This window comes from Mytilus edulis, chromosome 10 (genome assembly GCF_963676685.1).
Source record: "Mytilus edulis chromosome 10, xbMytEdul2.2, whole genome shotgun sequence".
NCBI lineage: Eukaryota > Metazoa > Mollusca > Bivalvia > Mytilida > Mytilidae > Mytilus > Mytilus edulis.
Window position 1 is genome coordinate 1,301,592 of NC_092353.1, and position 24,208 is coordinate 1,325,799.

Below are 24,208 nucleotides of genomic sequence, written 5' to 3' on the forward strand. Positions count from 1 at the left end.
CTGCATACGAAGTATATATATATCCTAATTGATACCAATATTCCCGGGCTTGTATTTCCTATCATGATTTCCTTGATAGAGGAGTGTTGCTTAAAAGGAAGGTATTAAACCAGGAATTTTAAGTGGTGAAGTTGGAATCATTCCTTCGTAAATTTTACGGACGCCATTACGAGTTGGTTGACCATAATGGAATAACCGTTTTTTACAGATGACATCGGATATGTTCCTTATGTCGTAACTACGAATGTGACTGACCTACCGAATAAGCCTATTTACCGGATTTGTATTAACATAAGCAACACGACGGGTCAGTACCACATATGTAGCAAGATCTGCATCTGAGATCATACCACGTGGATCATACCCATTTTTGATGGGGTTTAGTGTTGCTTAATAGTCTTTAGTTTTCTAACTATGACCCAAATTTCCCCAATGAGACCAACTTATAGGGGTATACAAAAACGATATAGATTTAAACTCTCACTCTCTCTCTCAACATCCCGCGTCACGTTTATTAAAAAATCGGTAATCCAGCGTCACGCTTAGACGCAAATTTATGTCCCCAATGAGACCCACTTATAGGGGTATACAAAAACGATATAGATTTAAACTCTCACTCTCTCTCTCAACATCCCGCGTCACGTTTATTAAAAAATCGGTAATCCAGCGCCACGCTTAGACGCAAATTTATGTCCCCAATGAGACCCACTTATAGGGGTATATTAAAGAGGCCCCTCATGGGGGGGTCCTAGTAATCACATAATCACCATTTTTTTGCCAATATAATCACATAATCATTAAATATTTGCTTATCTTTAGTAATCAATTAATCATAAACTAAAAATACAGTCCTAGGTAATCAAATAATCATGAAATATTTGGCTTAATAATCAAATAATCATTAAAAAAACGGCCAAGTAATCACATAATCAAAAACCCCATGAGGGCCCTCATTAAAACGATATAGATTTAAAACTAAATTTTAATGAATATCATATCTTTATAATATGTATAATAATAAATCGTCTAATAGCAACCCGTAATATTTGCAAAAAAAAGCATCAAAACAACAACATGTCAAAAATGATTTTTTTAAACTATTCTTGAATTTGGCGCGAAGTAAACTTCCCGGTTAACTTCGGAGATCACATGACCAGTAGCCATTTTGGAAATACGGGAAGTACGAGTAATGCAACTTGTTTTGCTGTGAATCACCGTTATACAGTGGCAAAAATGGGTACAAAATGCAAATATACATGTTTACAATACATCTTTTATCAACTGCTTATATGCTTTATCAATTTCACACATTTAATTATCAAAATATTCTTGTGTATATGTTTGTCAACAAAGTTGACAGTCTGATTCACCGTTCTGACATGCATTTTCTGTCCCTCCATAAAACGACAAAAATCACTAGAAATGTGTTAACATGTTAACATTCTCGATAAACAATTCATCATTCAAATATCACATGGTTAACTTGGTATTTGGCCCCCCTTTTCTGTGTGAACCTAATATTTTTTAATGAAATTTCCTCATATATTATTTTCAGCTCATTTCCTTTATTTTGATATTTATTATAGAAATATTAATTTAGGTAATTTATAAGGGTCATAATAGGGATACTTCATGACCAATAATGGTAAAATATCTTGCCAAATGATGTTAACAGTAATTGTTGGTGTATGACGATAAAGTGTACACTTTGTTTAAGACGATAAAAAGATCGACTGATTTTGACGAATCACGTTAATTTTTTTCCAAAAAATGACAGTAACAATAAATATTTGAGAATCATGATGATTGGTAAAATTTAAACTGATTCGACACTAACGGTAGGCGAAATGAATGTTTGAATTGAAGCCTGACGTTAGAATGCATTACTACCCTAATTTTTGCAATCACAATCTTACGTTGTGGGTATCATATCAGGGTTTAAGCTAGGATTTTGAGGGCTTTAGTCACTTTTGCGCGCTATTAAAATCAACCTTATTTTGTGTAAATGCAAGGGACCAATGATGTATATTACTAGCTTCATCTTTTGACTTTGTCAGATTTTAAGGGATTGAGGCACCAGCATGATTGGCAGTTATTGTATGATTTGACTGTATTGGCCATTATTATGAAATATTCTGACATGGAATCCAGAAATTTAGTTCACAATTTCTCTTCAGTTTGTTCCAGGGGTCATTCCTGATCAACAAAAGTTGGATTCTATTTTTTTTAAACAAGGAATCACAGCAGAAATTAACTTGCAATGATTATTTCACTGCATAATCATTATCCATATAAAAGGTCTAAATCGATATTTGGAAATCATTTCTATCAAGTTGGAAATGTGTAAAATCCTTTTTGGAACTATAATAATGACTGAAAGTAGGTTGTAAACAAATCAACAATAGATCACGTTTACTACTTTCGGTTTTAAAATGAAACAAAAACGGGAAGTGACACGTGGATAATAAATTCAAAACGAGTCCGGATTCATCAGGAAATTATCATTTTTTTATTTAAATTCCCTTAGTAAGAGATATTTGTCTCTCTCGTTTAATTGATTCTAAATGATTTCGTATTTTACGTTTTTTTAAAGTCTATAAATAGTCAAAGGAATACTTTCACGCATGCGTAGAACACATTTCAGGAAGCACCTGTTTAACTCGTGAAAGTTTTGAATAAATACATTAAAGTTCTTTATTTTAAATGGAAATTGTTGAAAGTTTTTTTATGAAAATTTAAATCAAATATGACGAAAATGCCTTCGAATGACGAATCTACGACAAATGAACTTCAGATCGTTGGAAAATATTGAAATTCAAATGCGAACTGACCGGGTTGTTACATTTTTGATTAATTGACGAAATTGTTGAAATGAAATGCCGACTGACTGATTTTCCTGTGGAAATAATTATGATGGTCATTCAATTATGGGGTTTAATAATAATTAATGGATTAGTGACCCATCCGATGGCGATAAGCGGATTAGTTGTAATCACAACTTGTAACACCTGTTAAAAATGTTAATTACCTGGAGGTCATAAACTTGTCAAAAACATGAAGACAGGTAGATTTATAGTTTTTATAATTAACATATTGCGATTTTTTTTTTACACTTTCAAAATTAAAGTGACGAAATTGATTTGAAATACTTACGTCAATGAGAAAACCCTTTCGTAAAATACAAAAGTGACAAGCGCTAGCAAAATCACTGTCATATAATTGATGCCTCTAAAGAAATTGTTCATGTTCTAACGCTAGGTTTGTAGGACTTGCTTATTAGCCATTTTGTGTTAGACTCACACATTTTCATATGTTGTTGACTGCCTTAAATAACACACTATGACCTTTTCTTTTCTCCTTAGGCCAGACTTTATTTTATCTGTTTAACAAGAAAATTTGTAAAAAATTAGGGTCGAGGGGGCGAAATAAAAAAAAAATAAAAGTGCAAAATTGGTCCAGTCGACACTAAAAATAAAAATAAAACCATTATAAGTGACTTTTTTTTTTTTTTTTTTTTTTAGAATTTATCAAAATACAAGAACAATGAAATGAGAACAGACCAATATATTAACCCAGAGAAATATAAATAAATATAGTTTATATATGTCTCTGGTTAACCCTTCTATTAAAATAAACGTAAAAACTATGTTTTGATTCTGTATTTCCACTAATATACATTAGTCACCCGGAACCTCTTAGTGTATGCAGAGACATATATATACACCTGTATATATGTCTCTGGTGTAATAGTCCCAGAGTTAAACAACTTTAACCTATAAATTGAAACAATGCTTATACATGGAAATATATACATTAATCAAGAAGATCTAATCAAAAGTATGTTAATGTGTGTGAAATGCGTAATTTTCCCTTTTGGGATCAATTTTTGTCTGTCAACAGTGCCATTCATGCGTCTGTAGTCATTATCGCAAGAATCCAGATTTCGGTCATAGCGGGTCCGTTTCTGATGAAATCCCGATTCCGATCCGTAGTTCTACAAATTTAAATGTCGGACGAAGAAAAATTTACAAAAATAAACGATGTTATTTGGAAAGGAATATGACGTTTCTAATGCAATACATGGATGACAAGTTTACTTGAGGCTAATTTCATCAAGTTCTGATGAAGTAATAACTGATTTTGCCGAAAGTTAGAATGATTTGATGTACGCTCTCGTGTAACAAGTATGAAAAGCATGCCACCAGCTTAAAAATCTCTTAGAAGAAAATATATCGTTTATGCCTTGAATTTCTTTACTTTTAAATGAAAATTGCTGTTTCATTGACTTGGTAAAAATTAAATATTACCGATAACGCAATTGACTGAAAGCGAGTATCGTGAACAACACATTTTATTTTTTTCTGAGGATTTCGTAACAGTCGGCGGGAAAAATAATAATAAAAGTAAGAAGCACTACTTTTATTTTTATTCTAAAATCGGGAAAGGTGGAGTCGGCGGATCTCGTTAAACAGATAATAAAAAAAGTCTGGCCTTATCATTGATAACTTTTCAAGCAAGTTAAAATGACAATTAAGTGATCAGATTTTTTATATAAATTTCAATTTAAGCCGTGCAAAAAAGTCTATATTACTCAAATAATGTTTAGATTTATGGAACTTATTTGTCCCAAGACATTTAAAATCATTTATGATTGATTAAAATATATATCCTTTGTATTCTTCTAACAATTTACATTATTTAAAGAAAAATAACTTAAAACAAGATAAAACAAAGGGAAGTAACCAAAATCGACTTCAATTATCTTCCAATACACAGTTCTTATTACACATGGACAGTTTGCTAGAGGTAAACATTCCTGATTACCAGTATGTTTGACACCTAAGCTGTCAAGTGAAGCCATATAATTATACATCTTCTTTGATTCAGTGTTGTCCCCAGGCCGTAGGTTTTCAGGTAAAATTAAAACAGGTGTCAATTACACCCGTAGCAGGGGTCACCACACTTCAAAGTTATAGGGAGAAGTAAAGACCCAACAGGGAGACTTCAGGGAAAATCGACAGATCACGTTTATACTTTTTTTTGGTAAACAAAATTTTCAAAGAATCTGTCCTTAACAAAAATAATTATCAATTAAAAACCAATTGTTCAGAGAACAATTGAAAGTCTTTCCACATCAAAGAAACTATTTAAAAAAGCAAGTTTCTTCATACTGATTCTATAAATGAATGGTTTTCATGTACTTTTGAGTTAAATAAGAAAAATAATGTGCTACTTCCGGTGAAGTTGAAGTCACTTCCAGTATCATATGATAGATTATTTAACAGTAATTCCAAAAATATAAAGTTTTTATATACTTTTTCCTTCTAACCAGAAGATAATTAGACACTTCCGGTTGTTCAAAAGTCATTCTAGTCTACAGTGATAAGTAAATGTATTTATATTACAAAATATATGGGTTATGAGTACTTTTTCATGAAAAAAGTGCAAAAATGGCCACTTCCGGTTTTTTCAAGGTCACTTCCGGTTGTCGTTTTTCAAGGTCATATGTCACCCAATATTTTGCTAAAGGTCATTTGGTCATATAATGAATCATGTTGAAGTAATTATCAATAAACCTGATAATTAGACATTTCAGGGGCAATAACTCTTATAAGATGCCATTAGATTGTTTCAGACCAAATGTAACATATCTTCATTACAACTAAGCAAACATTTTGCACTTGTTCTTTTATATATATCTTAAAAGATGTTGGAGAAAAAGCCAAAACAAGGAAAAATCAACATTGAGAACTTAACCTTGACCTTTGACCTTGACCTCATTTTCAAAGTTAGTACCTAGGGGTCTCAAATAAAAACATTCCCGGGTTATGCGGTTAATGGTTTATGAGTTAAAAATACATACCGACAAATTTTTTTTGGTAAAGGTAGATAACTCCTATAAAATTTCATCGAATCCCTTCGATCCAAATTAGCCAAAAATTCCTCAGGATGTAACGAACAATTTGTAAAAAGAATTTTGTCAATATCTTTTTTTGTTACGAAGGAGATGCACTCTGATGGTAAACAGTGAATAGGGAGATAACTCTTACAAAGAAAATGGTTCGCCTAAGCAGGGTGAAATGTAAAAGCGCCTTAATTATACGATACCATATGAGAAATATCTAAGCGACATCTTGCGAAACAAACATTTATCGCAAGAACAAAATTTGGCGGAAGAAAAAAAAAAAATAATAATCAGAAGAAAAACAATAAGTCTTTCCACAGAAAAGTGGAAAGACTTAATTAAGAAAAGTTAAAATACGGTTTCACTGTCTCATACCTGAAATCATGATTCAAAAATGTATTTGTTCTTAAAATATTATTTTATAAGAAATCAGAGAGAAAACTGTTTGACATGTGTTGAAAACGTAAAGTAAAACTGTTAATTTCAAATCGTGTACATGTAATCGCACATGTTTGCGTTATTTTCATGGAAATTCCGATTTCCAAAATCAAGTTGCTGTTAGAAATGTATGTAATTGATTCTAAAACACTTAGAGTGTTTAAATATAACTAAACAGTCAGGGGTGGTACTTAAACAAGTAATTTCAAAATCACTTCTTTGAGTGATTTTGACTGTGAAATATTTAAAATTTTTGCACAGACTTTTCAAAATCACTGAAACAAGTAATTTGAGAAGCTAAAATTTAATCACTTCAATAGGTGTTTATAACATTTTTTGGATATTTTTCCCACAAGCTTGATTTTTTTATTGGTAAAAAGACCAGAATTCCATTGAAAAAACAACTATGTACATGCAGAAATTGTCATTTGCTTGATAAGCCTGCCAGTTTTTATACGACCGCAAAATTTGAAAAATTTTTCGTCGTATATTGCTATCACGTTGGCGTCGTCGTCGTTGTCGTCGTCCGAATACTTTTAGTTTTCGCACTCTAACTTTAGTAAAAGTGAATGGAAATCTATGAAATTTTAACACAAGGTTTATGACCACAAAAGGAAGGTTGGTATTGATTTTGGGAGTTTTGGTCCCAACATTTTAGGAATTAGGGGCCAAAAAGGGCCCAAATAAGCATTTTCTTGGTTTTCGCACTATAACTTTAGTTTAAGTTAATAGAAATCTATGAAATTTTGACACAAGGTTTATGACCACAAAAGAACGGTTGGGATTGATTTTGGGAGTTTTGGTTTCAACAGTTTAGGAATTAGGGGCCAAAAAAGGGCCCAAATAAGCATTATTCTTGGTTTTCGCACAATAACTTTAGTTTAAGTAAATAGAAATCAATGAAATTTAAACACAATGTTAATGACTACAAAAGGAAGGTTGGTATTGATTTTGGGAGTTTAGGTCCCAACAGTTTAGGAATTAGGCGCCAAAAAGGGACCCAAATAAGCATTTTTCTTGGTTTTCGCACCATAAGGTTAGTATAAGTAAATAGAAATCTATGAAATTTAAACACAAGGTTTATGACCATAAAAGGAAGGTTGGTATTGATTTTGGGAGTTTTGGTCCCAACAGAATAAGGGGCCCAAAGGGTCCAAAATTAAACTTTGTTTGATTTCATCAAAATTGAATAATTGGGGTTCTTTGATATGCCGAATCTAACTGTCATGACTGTGTATGTAGATTCTTAACTTTTGGTCCCGTTTTCAAATTGGTCTACATTAAGGTCCAAAGGGTCCAAAATTAAACTTAGTTTGATTTTGACAAAAAATGAATCAGTTAGGTTCTTTGATATATATGCTGAATCTAAAAATGTACTTAGATTCTTGATTATTGGCCCAGTTTTCAAGTTGGTCCAAATCGGGGTCCAAAATTAAACTTTGTTTGATTTCATCAAAAATTGAATAAATGGGGTTCTTTGATATACCAAATCTAACTGTGTATGTAGATTCTTCATTTTTGGTCCGGTTTTCAAATTGGTCTACACTAAAGTCCAAAGGGTCCAAAATTAAACTTAGTCTGATTTTAACAAAAATTGAAATCTTGGGGTTCTTTGATATGCTGAATCCAAAAATGTACTTAGATTTTTTATTATGGGCCCAGTTTTCAAGTTGGTCCAAATCAGGATCTAAAATTATTATATTAAGTATTGTGCTATAGCAATTCTTTTCAATTGCACAGTATTGCGCAATGGCAAGAAATATCTAATTGCACAATATTGTGAAATAGCAAATTTTTTTTTAATTAGAGTTATCTTTCTTTGTCCAGAATAGTAAGCAAGAAATATCTAATTGCAAAATATTGTGCAATAGCAAGATTTTTTTTTAATTGGAGTTATCTTTCTTTGTCCAGAATCAACTTAAATCTTTGTTATATACAATATACAATGTATATTCACTTTTTACTACCAACTGATAAATTAAAATAATCTTTACCATTCAGTGATAACAAGCAGTTTTTTTACATCTTAATATTTTATGATGTATTTAAATGAGTAGTTATTGTTGCAAACTCCATTAGAAATTTTAATTGAGATTAGTTTTGGAATAAGGGAAAGGGGGATGTGATTAAAAAAATTGGGTTCAATTTTTCTCATTTGAAATTTCATAAATAAAAAAGAAAATTTCTTCAAACATTTTTTTGAGAGGATTAATATTCAACAGCATAGTGAATTGCTCTAAGAGAAAACAAAAATTTTAAGTTCATTAGAACACATTCATTCTGTGTCAGAAACCTATGCTGTGTCAACTATTTAATCACAATCCAAATTTAGAGCTGAATCCAGCTTGAATGTTGTGTCCATACTTGCCCCAACCGTTCAGGGTTCAACCTCTGCGGTCGTATAAAGCTACGCCCTGCGGAGCATCTGGTTACAGTTTATTTGAATATGCAAAAACTAGAATAATTTGTAGATCAGGACATAACCTTAAAATAAATCATTCTAATTCTAAAGAAAACCAATCAGGTCACCTAATATTGTTGACCTTTGTCTGATAGTAAGAGTAGTTAATGAATATTTGATTACAGAACAATTCCCAAGGGTACTTTTAAAAGCTTTAGCGCACTAACTTACTGCCCAAGCGCACTGGTGAAATTGATATCCAAAGATAAAGGGATAATTGATTTATGTAGGAAAATTATAGAAAAGTTTGTGAAAATATGGAAAATCAATGAAATTAGCATTTGAAGATCAAAGAAAACACCAAAATCACTTAAATAGGTGATAACTGAATAAAAAAAATCACTGAAATAGGAGATAATAAAATCACTTGTTTAAGTAGCACCCCTGACTGCTAAATCACAAAAAGTCAATTCGGAAAAGTCGTATTTTTCATAACTGGATTTGAATAGGTACTTGTAAATCAAAAACAAATACGGTGTGATCCGCATAAAAAATTCTTGATGTCCGAATGGTTTAGGAATAAGGGGCCCAAATAAGCATTTTTCTTGGTTTTCGCACCATAACTTTAGTATAAGTAAACAGAAATCTATGAAATTTAAACACAAGGTTTATGACCATAAAAGGAAGGTTGGGATTGATTTTGGGAGTTTTGCTAGCCACAAAACACTGATTTGTCTTATTATGGAGCAGTCTGCACGGTTAGCCACTAGTCCGATGCCCCAGACTAGTAAAATTTCATTCGGACTAGTAAGTTTTGCAAAAATTTGTTTGGACCAACAAGAAAAATGTAAGGATATTGGTCTTCGGACTAGTAGTTGAAAAAGTTTTTGGTGCAGACTGTGGAGATGAAAACCATTAAGATTATCAAACATCTAATATAATAATAAATGCACAGGTTATGTTAATTATATATTTTATGTTGTTTTTATAGTTGTAAAATATGGCTTGTATTTGCTTTCCAACTGCATAATTGCTGGCCATGGTCCAGCACATATCTGGAAGCCTTATAGCATCTTAGCTGTTTGACTATTGAATGTATTGTGGAGTTTGACTATCTCTTTGTTGTTTTACAGTGGAATGCATAGTGGAGTATGACTATGAAGCAGAGCAACCAGATGAACTAAGCATTAAAGTTGGTCAAACTATAAAAAACGTATTAACAGAAGATGGAGGATGGTGGGAAGGGGAGCTGGATGGAAAGAAAGGGATGTTCCCAGATAATTTTGTAAAGGTAATGTTTCAAATGTAGGACAGAAAGTTGAGACCAACATTTCTTCCTTGGAGTTTCTATATAATTTTTTTATTCTTCATATTTAGTTACCTTACATGTAAAAAGTTACCTGAAATATGTTGTTTTCAAACATTGATATAAATGATAATGATTGATAGAAGAGGAGATGAAGGGGAGACAACTAATAAGACTTTATTAAAGTTCTGCTAGTGAAGGTAACACAATGATAAAATGTACAGTTAAATGTTTCAGATTTTTGATTTTATGTTTTTATTAATTTGGTGTATGTTATAAACTATTATTAGGTTTTTCTTTATTTGGTTTATGTGTTATAGATAACTGGCTTTATGTTTAAGATTCTTGGTTTTATGTTTAAGATTCTTGGTTTTATATTTTAGATTCTTGGTTTTATGTTTAAGATTCTTGGTTTTATGTTTAAGATTCTTAGTTTTATCTTTAAGCTTCTGTAATTTATGATTTAAATTCTTGATTTTATTTTTAATTTTCTTGTTCTTTTCTTATAGATAATTGAGAAGAAAGATAAACCTGTTGAGAAACGTGAGAAACATGAAGACCCTAAAAGAGATATAAAGACCCAGCAGAGAACATCAGTCAGAGATTTAGCCAGCAAGATCAAAGATGGTATACCTGTTGGTGCCTCACAGAGGAAAAAAGGTTAATAATTGGGTCATATCTAAAAATTGTTAAAATTACCAGCTAACATACAACAGCTTTGATATAAAATGATGATAAGTAGAAAAAAAATCATTCTTTAGTATATCACCAAAAAAATTCAGCTTATTTTAACAAATGTTTATCTGTATTTTGAAATCAGTTTTGCCAAACATGATGATTGTTTATTTGGCCAAATATAGAACTTTGTCAATTCTTTATAAATGACTATTTTAACTTTGGTGCTCAACAGGTGAAATAGATGTCTCCTACTGACTTACTAGGAAAAGAATTCAAACCACTTGTTGTGTATGGAGCTAACATGGCACCAACAACATGTGGCTGTCCTCGTGTTGAAGGCTATGAAGCTAACAATCTGCACAAAAGCAGTAACTAAAACATTTACCATTTGTAATGATAAACATATACCTGATATTAGAATGATATTAGAAATAATAAGTATAAAAATAAGTAATGGGAGAGTAATAAGTTCAACACTGTATTGATTTGACATGAATACAGGAAAGCAGCTAAGGCTTTACAAACAAATATTTCTGGTTTCAGATGACAAAATTAAGGGTCAGTAACTCTTTACAACTTGTCATTTATTTTAAAAAAAAAAGGATTTTCTACCACAGCAATAGATTACCTGAGCTGTATAATTCCTTAATTTTGGGTTTACAATGCTCTTTTAAGGTGGTACCTAACACTACAGGGAGATAACTCTGTAAAGTCAGCTAAACATTTTAATTACGTTGTGTGGTAAAGGGAATATTAAGCTTCTCGGTGATCAAAATTGGTGTTTGTCAAACTGCTATATAACCAGTTTAATTTTTCTGATAAAATGGTTGGCTCAAAATTTTTGAAATTTTTATATTTTTGTTAAAGGGTCAAAATTTTATGAATTAATTAATTTGAGTGTCACTGGTGAGTCTTTTTTAGCTGAAACATTCATCTGCATTACAAATTTTTTTCCCTGGTGTTGATGAGTTTGCCTGCACAGATTTTAAATTAGTATTATTGGTCCTAGCTATTTTAATTACTTCTCTTGCTGAGAAGAGGCCTGTGGACTCCTATAATTGTATGTGTATGTGTATATATACATGCACCTTATGGTGAGTTTTATCAAAGTTGATGATGTTCAGCTTTTATTACCTAATATTTGGTATCAAATGTAGCGTATATAAAAATTTGTACAATGTCTATTTGTAGAATCTCACCAAGCAGTGATCAAAAGAGCCAAAGTATTATATTCCTATGAGCCTGACAACGAAGATGAACTAAAGCTAGACATAGATGATGTTGTTGAGGTTTTTAAACAGGTTTGTACTCATAAAACAGAATTACTACCCATTGGTGGCCTTTAACTATAGAATAGAGTTAAGACCCATTGGTGGCCTTTAACTATAAAACAGAGTTAAGGTCCATTGGTGACTTAAAATATGTTTTTGAAAGTAGAGAGTTTTAAAATACTTGAACTTTTTTTTATGTTTTTTTGATATTTTTGAAGATATACTGAAAACTGAGATTAGGCTCTAACAAAAATTTTGTGTTTCAAAATGCTAATCAGGATTTACATACATGTATTTGGCAAATGAATTGTTCACCATTCCTTAATATAAGTCGCCCTATGTCCCCCTTGGGACCAAGTGGATTAAGTCAAGTCAAGTCCTCAATATAAACATGTATCAACTCTTAATTACCTTCAAACTTTTAGAATGTTAGAATTGTTTATCAAAGATGTCAGCCTGGTTAGAGAATTTTTCTGATTTTCTAGATGGAAAAATGATTTATTTTCAATAAATACAATCTTTTTGGAAAATGATTTCATTACTGAGCAATCATACTTTTATATAATATATTTGTATAAATAACATGTTGTTGTACCTTAAAGGACAAATGATCCTTATTAGATTGGAAAACAGGTGCAAAATGTGGCAGGTCAAATGAGCCTAAAATGGTCTCTTTTTCCCAAGAAAAAGAAAAGACTTCCATATAACAATGTATAATGAATGAAGGAAAAAGTAGGTACAAAAATGAAACAGTGGGTTTCTTGTTCTACCAACAAAATTACAATCCATCCTTGACCTTAAATTCTATTACAGGAGAGGGTTTGTGGGAAGGTTCACTTCTTTTTGGTAAAATTTGTGTTTTCTCATCAATAGACCTGTGACCTTTAATTCTTTTACAAAAAGAGGGCTGGTGGGAAGATACTGATAAGGCCAACTAAAATTAATTAGTAGATTTTCATCCAAATTTTTGAAAAAAATGGGGCGGGTGGGAGGATTTTATTTTTTAAATTTTATTTCATATGAAACCTTCTGGTCACGGTTTATTCATATATGCAAGTGTAATAATAAGCTTATATCATGTAAATACATCCATAAGGTGTCTTGTATAAGACAGTAACAATCAAAACCAAGGAGTAACCAAAGACTCATAAAACCAAAAGACATTTACATCAACAGTTACAAATAATAAGTAGGAAACAACACGAACTCCACTAAAAACCAGGAGTGAAATCAGGTGCTCCGGAAGGGTAAGCATTTCCTGCACCGTATACGGCTCCCGTCATGTTATTTCTTTGTTCAGTTCGGTTATTATGACTGAGGAAGAATATCACTGAGATATGACTTCTGACACACTTTTGTCATAATGGCCAATCAGCTCATGATGGCGACCATAAAATTGCTTGAGTGATGACATTAATTTGATTGATTCATAGCCCTGTCTTATCAACTTTTGAGAAAGCAGTATTCCTCGTTCAACAAATCAACGTACTTTGAGCTAGCTCCATCAAAAGTATTTTGCTTTCTAAGCAATGTTTTGTTGTCCTAATAAAATGAAGCAAATGCATTGGTATGCAACACGAGTACGATAAGTACAGAATAAAATGAAAACTTAAACAGTGTTGAAATAATAGGGTTGGTCCTTAGTATGCAAGATGCAAATATAATTACAATGTAAAACATAAAGTTGTTTAATGACTCTATCGTGGGTATTGTGACAGAGGATGTTTGCTGTTTTTCTACAAAAAACGAAAGGCATGGCTAAATCTAAATCTAAGAGCTTGCCATACCTGTCAACCTGTGACGATGAAAATGCAGGTCATGACCTGCATTGAAGAATCAAATCTCAGGTCATAACGCGTACGAACTTTTTCGAGCTGAATTTCAGTATTTATGGTACATTTTCTTATAATGTATATCAAAGATACCAAAACATCAATGCATGTTCACTTTGTTAAGTCATTTTAAATCTTATTAAATATTATTTCATTGCACTTTTAAAGATTTTTATAAATTTGTGTAATTCAGTCTTATGTCATGTATGTGCTTTACTTTTAAAAAAGAAATACTGCAATCATCAAACACTAAAATTTAATGTAATTCTTAAGTGTTTGAGATTATTGACTATGTAGCCTTTAACCACAGTATTTTTCTTCATTAAAGAAGGAAATTAGACTATTATAAAATATAGTAATACAGTTAAAGGAGTATAAATGTAAAAAATAATTTTCAACTTTTTTTAAAAATTGTATAAAGGTATAAAAATAATGAAAAGTTATTTTTCAATATGTATTTGAATTTTATATTATTATGATTTAATCTTTTTCACCCATAAAACGTAAATATAAGGAATAATTTTGAATGGTGACAAATAAGGGGAAGTAACTCTTAGTTGAAATATGTTTGTAAAACAACAGAGCAATTTATTTACGACCTAAAGCTAAGGTAATTGGTGTTAATCAACAGTGTGTTTGACACCAAAGCTGTCAAGTGAAGCCATGCACTTAATGGGTCACTTAATTTGACAGTTTACATAGCTAGATGAACTGCATGTTCATGGAAGAATTACGAATTTGCCGGTATTTCAAAGGAATATTACTTATGAAAATCAATCTCAAGGCTAAGAAATACGGGTGAAATCGGGTCATTTTCGGAATTTCCGGGTTATTTCAATGACCCGGCGGGTGATCCGGGTGATCCCTCAGAATTGTGAAAATCTCAGGTCACACCCGCAGAATCCGGGTCAGTTGACAGGTATGGCTTGCTATAAATTAATAAATAAAAAATGCGTATGTTTGTCGATTTTCTGAACTCAATATACCGTCACCAATCTAAAAAGTTCATGCTTGTGTCAATTTCTTTATTCCAGTCAAATGTGTTCCACGATTCTTACGCTTTTGGGTTTCATTCACAGTTCAAATTTCTTGACACAAAGACATTGTATAAATAAAATAAATCCAAGGTGTTTTATTCACAAACATTTGTGTCATTTGTGACATACGGCGATTTGCGTTTTTGGACACAGCATATTACTCGTAACCCGAATATTTCATGCCCTTCTCGTAATCAATCTCTATTCTCGGTAAATGATGTTGTCATCATAGATCAGAATATATCGACTTAATGATTTTAGTAAGAATACTCTGAGAAATACGAAAAACCGTATTTTAAAACAGGAAGTTTTGCATAAAGTGAAATTATCGACGGTTACCGGTAACGGAAATGAACAAAATCCGGAAATCATAATTTTTTCAAAAATAAAAAAAATCGAGGCGGGAAGATTTAACAGGGGCGGGCGGGGATGAAAATCTATCAATTAATTTTAATTGGCCTAAAGTTTGTATTTTAAAGACCTTTTACCTTTAATTATTTTTCAGGAAGAAGAGGGCTGGTGGGAAGGCTCACTACATGGTAAAGTTGGTGTTTTTCCCTCCAACTTTGTACAAGTTATAGAAGAAATAGAACCTACAGCTAAACCAGACCACATTCCAGGTATATTGTAATTAGATTAAACCATACACTTCCTGTTGGGGAAAGGGTTTGAATTTTTACTGTCACATGACTGTATACAGTGTTCACTACCAGCAAAAAAAGGCAACATTTAGTGAATCTAATATTTAACATTCCTAATCTAGTCTGGAAAATGATATTAAATAGGAAAAAAAATCCAAACAAGAATTGAAAATATTGTTTAATGTTTTATATGTTGCACAAAAAATAATTACCATGAAGACAAAACCACAAAGATCCGCTATCTAAGGGTAATCAGGTATTGAAAACTAGTTAATAGGTAATAAATCATCTTTTCCCCAGGTTTAACACTAATGTCTTGTAATACACCTGAATCAGTGACTGTTTGCCCTCAAGGTGACCAACACATTCTTCGATTATTTTTAACAAAAAAAATGTTCATCACTAATGAATTGTAAGATGATATCAAGGTAATGAATTATATTCAAGTTTTCTGGTCTATATATAGATTTATAATTTTCATTTTTAGAGGAAAAGCCAAAAGAACCACCACAAGCTGAACCAAAGACAAAGAAGATTGTTGGTGGTGTTGGTCTGGGAAATATATTTGATGGTGGACCTATCAAACTACGGTCAGCAACAAGATCTAAAGTACCACCACCAGAACAGGTAAAATTGTCTGCCTCCTAAACATCACAGATACTATGTAGTATGAAAATGAGAAGATGAAGTTTAATTAATTGCCAGTGAGAACCAATTTCTAAAAACATGTGTTTAGAAATGGCTTATTTGTATACAAAAAAGAAATGCGGTGTCTACATCAATGAAAATACTATGAGACACAACTGTTGGCACTAAAATCTTCTAACATCTAAAGATCAACATAATATCATAAACCACTAACAGGTGCCTGAACAGTATGTCAAGTCAAAAATAAAATTTTAAGGGCACAGATTTGCTGTCAGCATCAAATTCCTTTGTATGGCATCAAGGTTCTATTACTCAAATCTATTACTGAAAACACAAACAATACAGGTAAAAATATTTGGAATTATCATTGATAACATCAATTAAAAAATCACTATTTTATATGTCTGCAACTGTTGGTAAATTTAATATTTTGAGTAACAGCTGACCCCCCCCCCCCCCCCCCCCAAGCAACATTAAATATTAATTCTTAAATCTTAAGTATTGAATTAGAAGAATATTAAAAACCATTGCAGTTAATTGTTGTTTTTTTAACATCTAGTTGCAAATATTTCATGAATGACGGGCACAATGTTCTGCTTGGAGGCCAGAAGAATAACACAGTGCTATTAAACCTTCTTTTTTTGATTTTTATGAAACCTTCAGTATAAAATAAATCAGTATAAAATCATGCTTGTGTTTCTGTTATAGGAAACGAAGCCAGAAGAACCAAGTCATCATCCAACAAGTGTGCCAAAGAAAGATAAACAAGGTAAGTTATTATACACATTTGTATACTGATCAAGTGGAGGGATGATAAAATACTATGACAATTAATACTGTAAATTTAGAAAATATTGGCAGGTTTTTATTAATGTGAATAATGCAGCTGCTTGAGTATCACAATAATAAGAACACACATTCTGATATCAAATATGTATCTATATTGAGCTTTTCCTAAAATCGAAATAATTAAACTCACATGTTTGTTAATTCGTCAAAAATCACAATAATCAATGCCATAATAATTACTGAATTTACAGTAATAAAAGTGGGGTATTGGTTATAATTAAAAATAAGATACCTTCAAAAACAAAAGTTTTTCTGAATTAAAAGAATACAGGCAAATTTCAGTTATTGAACTAGACCTGGTATAAACCTGTATTTTTACTGGAATTAATTTTTATTAGAAAATTCCTGTAATAAAAGCTTATAATCAAAAGGTATACCAATCCGGTTAAATTGTGGTTTTTGGAAAATTTGATCTAAGCTGGACCATGAAAAAGTGATCCTTTCTTTTCATTTGGGAAATATCTTTTCTTGATATTATTTATCTGTCATGTTATATTATATAAAGTGTAAAAAAATCGTTACTCCTGTGTTAAATTATCTACTCAACTAGGTACAGGGTGGGTTGTATTGGTATTTTAACAAATTGATTTTATAGTACACAAAAAACTTTTCTCTTGGCCCTAGTTTTGAATGAAAACTGTTGGTTTATAAGGGTTTCTTTTAAGTAACCAAGTAACTTTATAATAGCTTTAATTAAAAAAAATATACTGTGGATTCATTGATATTCGTGGGATACCAATTTTGTTGATTTCTTGGTTACAGGTGAGCCACAAATTTTGATGTTCAACGAAGTACAAAATTTCTATTGGTTTGTATGCAAAATTTGGTGAAACCACAAAATAAGATATCCAAGAAAATATAATTTTTCTCAAATCCCAAATATTGGTATCCACAGTACCCCCTCCCCTGTATCCTGCCTTCTGGCAGAAAAAAATCTGTGCTTTATTAAAATGTGTGGAATTCTGAGAGAGCTTAACCAAAATTTATGTCTATAATGTGTGTGGCATGAAAATTTAAGTTGTGAGCTCGAGGTAGGAAATAGAGCTGTATTTTATTGCCCTTGTATGCTTGAGTTTGCATTAAATCTTTTATCAAGGTGTTTATTATTAACCATAGATGTATGTTTGTTTACTTTCACAGACAGACCCCCAGCAGAGCAAGCCACACCCCTATATACAGATCAGAGATCACCTAGTCCTTTCTCTGATATTTCTGGCAATTTTTTCCATACAGTTTATGACTCTGAAACTGAATTAGATATTTTGCCAGAAACTATAGTATCTATTCAGGACCTGAACATGCTTCAGTATTCTGAATTCTTATCTAAAAAATCTATTGTAAATTCTGATGTTAATGTTTGTGTTGTTGATGTACATAATTCATATCTAGGGGAGACAACTTCTCAATTACACCCAGAATTGGAGTCGGTTTTGAAGATTTCTAAAATTCCTGAGTTTCCTGACGAAGAAGAATATCTGATAGAATATGCTGATATAGAACCTGACAAAGGGAAGCCGAAGGGGAGAAATTATCCTGATGTGGGATCATTTAAACTGACTGATTTCTTGTCCAGGAGTAGTTTGACTAATGCTAACAGTAACAACTCTAAAAGTTTGCATGAAACAACAGTAAAAGATAGAACATCATCCCTGCATAACAATTGGACTGTTCCAGATATTGAACCAATGAAAACGTCCCAAATAGAGGTTACAAAGGTCAAAAAGAAAAAAAGTCTTTTGCCTAAAGTTAGTTTAAATCTTTTTAGCAAGAAAACCAAATCGGCTAAGGCTGCATCTGTAGCTTTCAGTAATAAGATTTCACCGATACCAAGTACTACCGACACAACAGATAATAAGATTTCATCAATACCTAGTACTTCTGACATGATGGATATGAAGGACAAAATTAAACTGGAGGAAGAATTGACCACTGGTCACAAGGGGATTGAGGGTTATACTGTGGATGATTTCACTACAAAGGAGACACAGAAATATCACACTAATGACCTTCAATCACAGTCAACAGAAAACATCTTTAGTAACCTCAGTGTGGAAGATTTAGCAGTGATTGGGGAAATCGATAGAGAAAGAAAACGTTCTCATTTTAGAAAGGTAGCTAGAGTTCACCAGTCTGCTCCTAATATCAAATACCATCATTCCTCACAAACTGACAGAAATAAGTCTAAAGATGTTGACAATAAACAAGTCCACGAAGAGAATTACTTAGCAACGTTAAATGATTGTGGACATTTATCTCCCTTTATGAAAGTCATTGCCAATAAATATAAACTTTTTGATGTAAAAGACCCAAGTCAAAAGCAGAGTTTAGGACACAGATCTGTAACCTTACCTCCAGACTTGAAGTTAAACAATAATTCCATTGATGGTGAGGTTGACACAGTATGTGATGAGAACCCTTTTGTTTCCATGCTATCTGGAAAGTTTTCACCTGGGAGAGGAGAGTCTGATCAGTCGTCAAAGAAAAAGAAATCACCACGATCAAAGTCTGTATCAGTGGCAAAGAAACGATCAGCCACTGGTGATAGTCTGGGTAGTCCTTGTAATAAAGTCTTGTTAATGACTGAGAGAGAGTTTATTAATGATTATGTAGATAATGTCCTGGATGATGTTGTGGAGGAATTAAAAGATGAAGGTTTGGGAAAGTCCAAAGATACCAATGATATATTCTGTCACCACAAGGAAGAATTTGACAGGATTCGAGCTCAATTTGAGTCTGGAGTGGTAGAAGAAGCTGTAGGTGGAACTTCACCGATTTCAGTGCCAACCTTAGCAATGCTATGTTTAGATGTGCTGGATGATTGGGAAAAGCGATTCATCAAGCAGTGGAAGAAAAAGTATGACATCTCATCCTACACTCCTCCCAGACAGGAAACAAGCTCATATATTGATCCAGACAAATACAGTAATTTTTCCTGTCCCTCGACAGCTGCCACCAAAAGCGATGTATATGAACCATACTGTGATAGTAGATTAAGCCTTACTGGGGACAGTCTATCTGAGACTTCATTCAGTAGAGGTATAGATAGTTACTCATTAGATATGTCAGTTAACGAGTCATATAAATGGACAGGACCATGGGTATCTCCAGCTCCAACCAGGAGAGATCTAACAGTATACCCAAAGCAGTTATTATTAAAACAAGGCCAAAATATATCCACAATGTCAAACTGTTCCAACCAGTCAACTCAAACTGCAAGTTTTGATATGTCACTTAGTGATTCTATAAACATCTCTGGCAATCAAAGACTGGTTCAAACAAGAAACGTCAGTACCTCTCCAATCCAAGAACTTCTAATGGCTGATCTAAGTATGGAAGAAAATATAAGTAACAACTCTTCAGATTATTGTGAAGGCTCTCCTCGTGTGTCATCGAAACCAAGATACTCAAGTTCTCCTATTGCCAACATACCAAACTTAGATTTGAGTTCTGAGAAACAGGATAGTGACACTCTTCAAGAGCAAGTACAGTTTAATGGCAGAAAATCAGATACAATTCCCAGAGGAAAGAGTTACTCATCAATACAACATAGTCACAATTCTAGTAGAGTGCAAAGGTCAAGAACTTTGAATTATTTATCAGATTTGGCACAAAGCTTGGCAGAGACCAGGAAAAAAAGATTTGCATTCAAACATTTGTTTCTTGGACATGATCAGAATCCAGTTAAACTATTGTCATTTAGAAAATTGTCAGAATCTGTGACAAGAGCCAGTAAAACTAAGGAACCAGTAGAGATTTGTGATAAATTGTTACATGGTGTAAACAAAATGTGTGTGGGCCAAGAGAAGACAAATAAGTCATTGGGTACAAAGAGGAGTCCTGCTAAGAAGCCTAAACAAATCAATAACATGAAATCCTGCTTTCCTTTTGAAGATTTCAGCACAAATGATACATATTTCAACAGAATCTTGGATGAGGACAAGGTAGAAAGTAGTAATGGTAGTCCTCCACAAATATTTGATCACTTTGGAAAATTTAAGGTGTCCTATGAAAACCAACAACCACACTTTGATTTTCAGCTAGTTGAATGCAAGGGAAGAAAATTTGAATTCTGTAGCAAGTATGAGAATTTAATCAGTTGTCATAGTGATAAGAATTGTTCTGCCAATACTGAAAGTTTTTCTAACTTAGAAGAACACATAGATCGACAGAATGAAATCCAACCAAGGTTATACACAACCGACAAACAATCCCCAGAGTTTGTAGAACCTGTACAGTTCTTAGACAATTCTACCGAGTCTGATGGTCTGTATGTCAGGATTGATAAACAAGGTAATTACGTGTTATACGAATACCCTGAGGATCCTGTTCCTACCAACAACAACATGAACCACGATTTTATAAAGGACGACAGCGAGGATTTGATAGAGGATGAATTGTCTCCTGACTCGCTCAGTTTTATGTCAAGTTTAACACGAGAGATAAAACAGCATGATTTCACTGACACTCCAAAAGCTGATGACAATTGCAGCAACTTGAATGCTTTCCTTCAAGAAGCGTTAAAACCTTTAGACGAGTTATTATCTGATGAGTCTAGCGTAGAGGATCTGTCCGACTGCCACATGTCACCCACCAGATGGCATTTTACACCCTCTGACTTCCCTAGTTTTGTATCGTTCAGAGAGAATGAAGAGTCGTTCATGTCTGATACTACTGATGATTATCCAGAACCAGATCATGTTTCTATGTTATTTGTGACAGATAAACCTGATAATTACCCTGAACCTGATTATATTTCTAAGTACGAAACTCTGAAACTGGAAAAATCTGTTACAAACAAAGATTTATTACAGGAAGTTTTAGATGATGATCGAGAAAGTTGTAAAACTCCAGATAAATCTGTATATTTAAATGATGAGCAGAAAGACACACATTGTAAGGAGACGTTAGATGATTGGTTAAATTACAATCAGGTTGTCTCAGAATATATGGCCCCTGATAGAAAGGAGAGGTATCCAACCTTTACATTTGTCACACCTCACAAAACACAGCAGTTAGAGAGGGGAGATAATCCTGTCAAAATGGTAGAATCTGAGGAAAGATTATGCACACCTCACAAAACGCAACAAGCAGAGAGGGGAGATTATGCTGTGAGAATGGTAGATTCTGAGAAAAGATTGTGGACAAATGAACAAATGGAAACCCCCTTTTCTACACCAGGACCTCACATTTACTCTACCCCTGGACCATACGTTTATCGCAGCCCAGAACCTAACACCTGTGACAATACGTTTGTCTCTGTTTCAGACATGTCGTTTAATGATTCGCGTGGCTGTACTCCATATTTTACCGATGATCCTGATACTACTTTAGAAGATCCTGTCCTGGCCAACACTAACAACAATGATCTCATTGATCTGGTTACTGATGACAACAATAACATATCTATAGACGACAGCTTTAACTATGTGGACTTGGATCATGCACTGGTGACCATCACTGAGGAGGATGATACCTTAGAAGTTTAGAAAATCTCTGCATTTGTAAATAACATTTAACTTATGTAGGTGGAAGATATTTATTATGAAGAATAAAATGAAAAATCTTTTGTCTTGTATATAACATTTAAAGAAAAAAATAATACTCAGAAGTTTAACATTTTTCATTTACAGAAACAAGTGTTTTACAAAATTTTTGTTCTAGGGTTTTGAAGCATTACTTTTATGTACATCCACTATTGTTTAGTGTATGGACTTTGATTTTATTTCTCAGAAACCCTGTAAAATATATATATCACTGTAATATATAGTTCAACACAATAGTTCTCTTGCATGATACAGTCGTTTTGTACAATTAAACAAATAACCTAAAAAAAAAAAATTATGTGATATGGATGTTAATGATGGTGTATGTTCTGGACTGTTTCTAGTTATTTACCTGCTAGGATAATTTTGAATTTTTGTGAAATTTTTAATTTAATTTTAACTTCTGGAAAAATTAAATAAGATACCAGTTAGAACTATGATCACAATCTAATAAATAATTTCAATTGAATTTTTTTGTTTGTTCTTTTTTTTTTTTCTTGTTATATATTATAGCTAAGTAAACCCTTGTCCAAACCGTCCAGAGTTGATTTTTTTATCTTTCAATATTGTTATATAAGGCTTTTGTAAGAAAAATAATTGTATTAATTGTAGTTAAAATATAAACCATAATAATTATATCATTAAGGCCATTACAATATTAATAATATCTTTGTTATTTTATAACTGCATTAATAAAAAGATATTTTTATTTAAAAAAATAAGGGATTAAATGTGTGCAAGCTAATAAAAGTCCGAGAAACACCAGATTAATTTGTTATGGCCAAACATATATTTTGATAGGATTCAAATTATGCCAATTATTGCTTATAAAGTTATCAAATGTATATATTATCATGTGTATTAGTGCTTTGAATTGTAACTTATTATGTACATAATGTTATTAGTTATTTGAAAATGTTCAATTAAAGTTTGATCATTCACTATTTATTTAATGAAATCATTTCTAGAAATCCCTCCGTTAAGCCTAGTGGACATGTATATAATTGTGTTACTAAATTGGAGGTACATGGATATAATTTTACCACTTTAAATACTTTATTTGCCCTCAGAAGTTGGTTTAACCCATCACATTAACCTTGAAAAGGTACTTGCTCAAATTTGGATAAAACCTTCTTAAGCAATATATTTTAAAGGACTTTAAAATTTGATCTTTAAAAAACTGGTTTAGTGGTCTGATCTTTAAAATTACTTGATGTGGCATTTTACCCCAAGTGTTGATTCACATGGTTCTAGTGGTGCATGCAAAAAGAGGGGCAAAAGACACCAGAGGGACATTCAAACTCAGATCAAAATTATCTGACAACGCCATGGCTAAAAATGAAAAAGACAAACAGATAAATAATAGTAAACGCGACACAACATTGAAAACTAAAGACTAAGCACCAGGAACCCCACCAAAAACTGGGGATGATCTCAGGTGCTCTGGAAGGGTAAGCAAATCCTGCTTCACATGTGGCAACTGCTGTGTTGCTTATGGTATTACAAACACGATAAATAGTTTTAATTTGGTAGGTCATATTCATGAAAAGGGAAGGGGATTGTAGTTACCACGATCAGTGAGGCAAAGCAGGAGACCCATACCCTATCTACACACTTGATTTATTTTCTTTTGGAGTAGCTGTTTTTGTTTGTTGGCTT

At 32.4% G+C, this 24,208-nt stretch overlaps 1 protein-coding gene across 2 annotated transcripts; it reads left to right on the forward strand.

The window, feature by feature from the left end:
- The first annotated feature begins 1,125 nt into the window (after nt 1–1,125).
- LOC139493113 (uncharacterized) lies at nt 1,126–23,491 on the forward strand. 2 transcript variants are annotated; one of them, XM_071281271.1, is made up of 8 exons: nt 1,126–1,237; nt 9,878–10,035; nt 10,560–10,710; nt 11,920–12,029; nt 15,374–15,488; nt 15,997–16,136; nt 16,866–16,926; nt 18,147–23,491. In XM_071281271.1, the coding sequence occupies exons 1-8, from the start codon at nt 1,150–1,152 to the stop codon at nt 22,490–22,492; spliced, it is 5,169 nt and encodes a 1,722-aa protein (XP_071137372.1). In that variant the 5' UTR covers nt 1,126–1,149; the 3' UTR covers nt 22,493–23,491. The 2 variants fall into 2 exon arrangements, with proteins under 2 accessions (XP_071137372.1, XP_071137373.1); XM_071281272.1 differs by having other exon boundaries at nt 1,217–1,237; nt 16,866–16,995; nt 17,198–23,491.
- The last annotated feature ends 717 nt before the right edge of the window (nt 23,492–24,208 follow it).

What these genes read in the sequence shown, in the direction of transcription:
- LOC139493113 (XM_071281271.1), top strand. Translation starts at nt 1,150, where the DNA reads ATGACCAGTAGCCATTTTGGAAATACGGGAAGTACGAGTAATGCAACT. An exon ending in TCCCAGATAATTTTGTAAAG is followed by an intron (nt 10,036 to 10,559) that starts GTAATGTTTCAA and finishes CTTTTCTTATAG; the next exon opens with ATAATTGAGAAGAAAGATAA. An exon ending in TGCCTCACAGAGGAAAAAAG is followed by an intron (nt 10,711 to 11,919) that starts GTTAATAATTGG and finishes GTCTATTTGTAG; the next exon opens with AATCTCACCAAGCAGTGATC.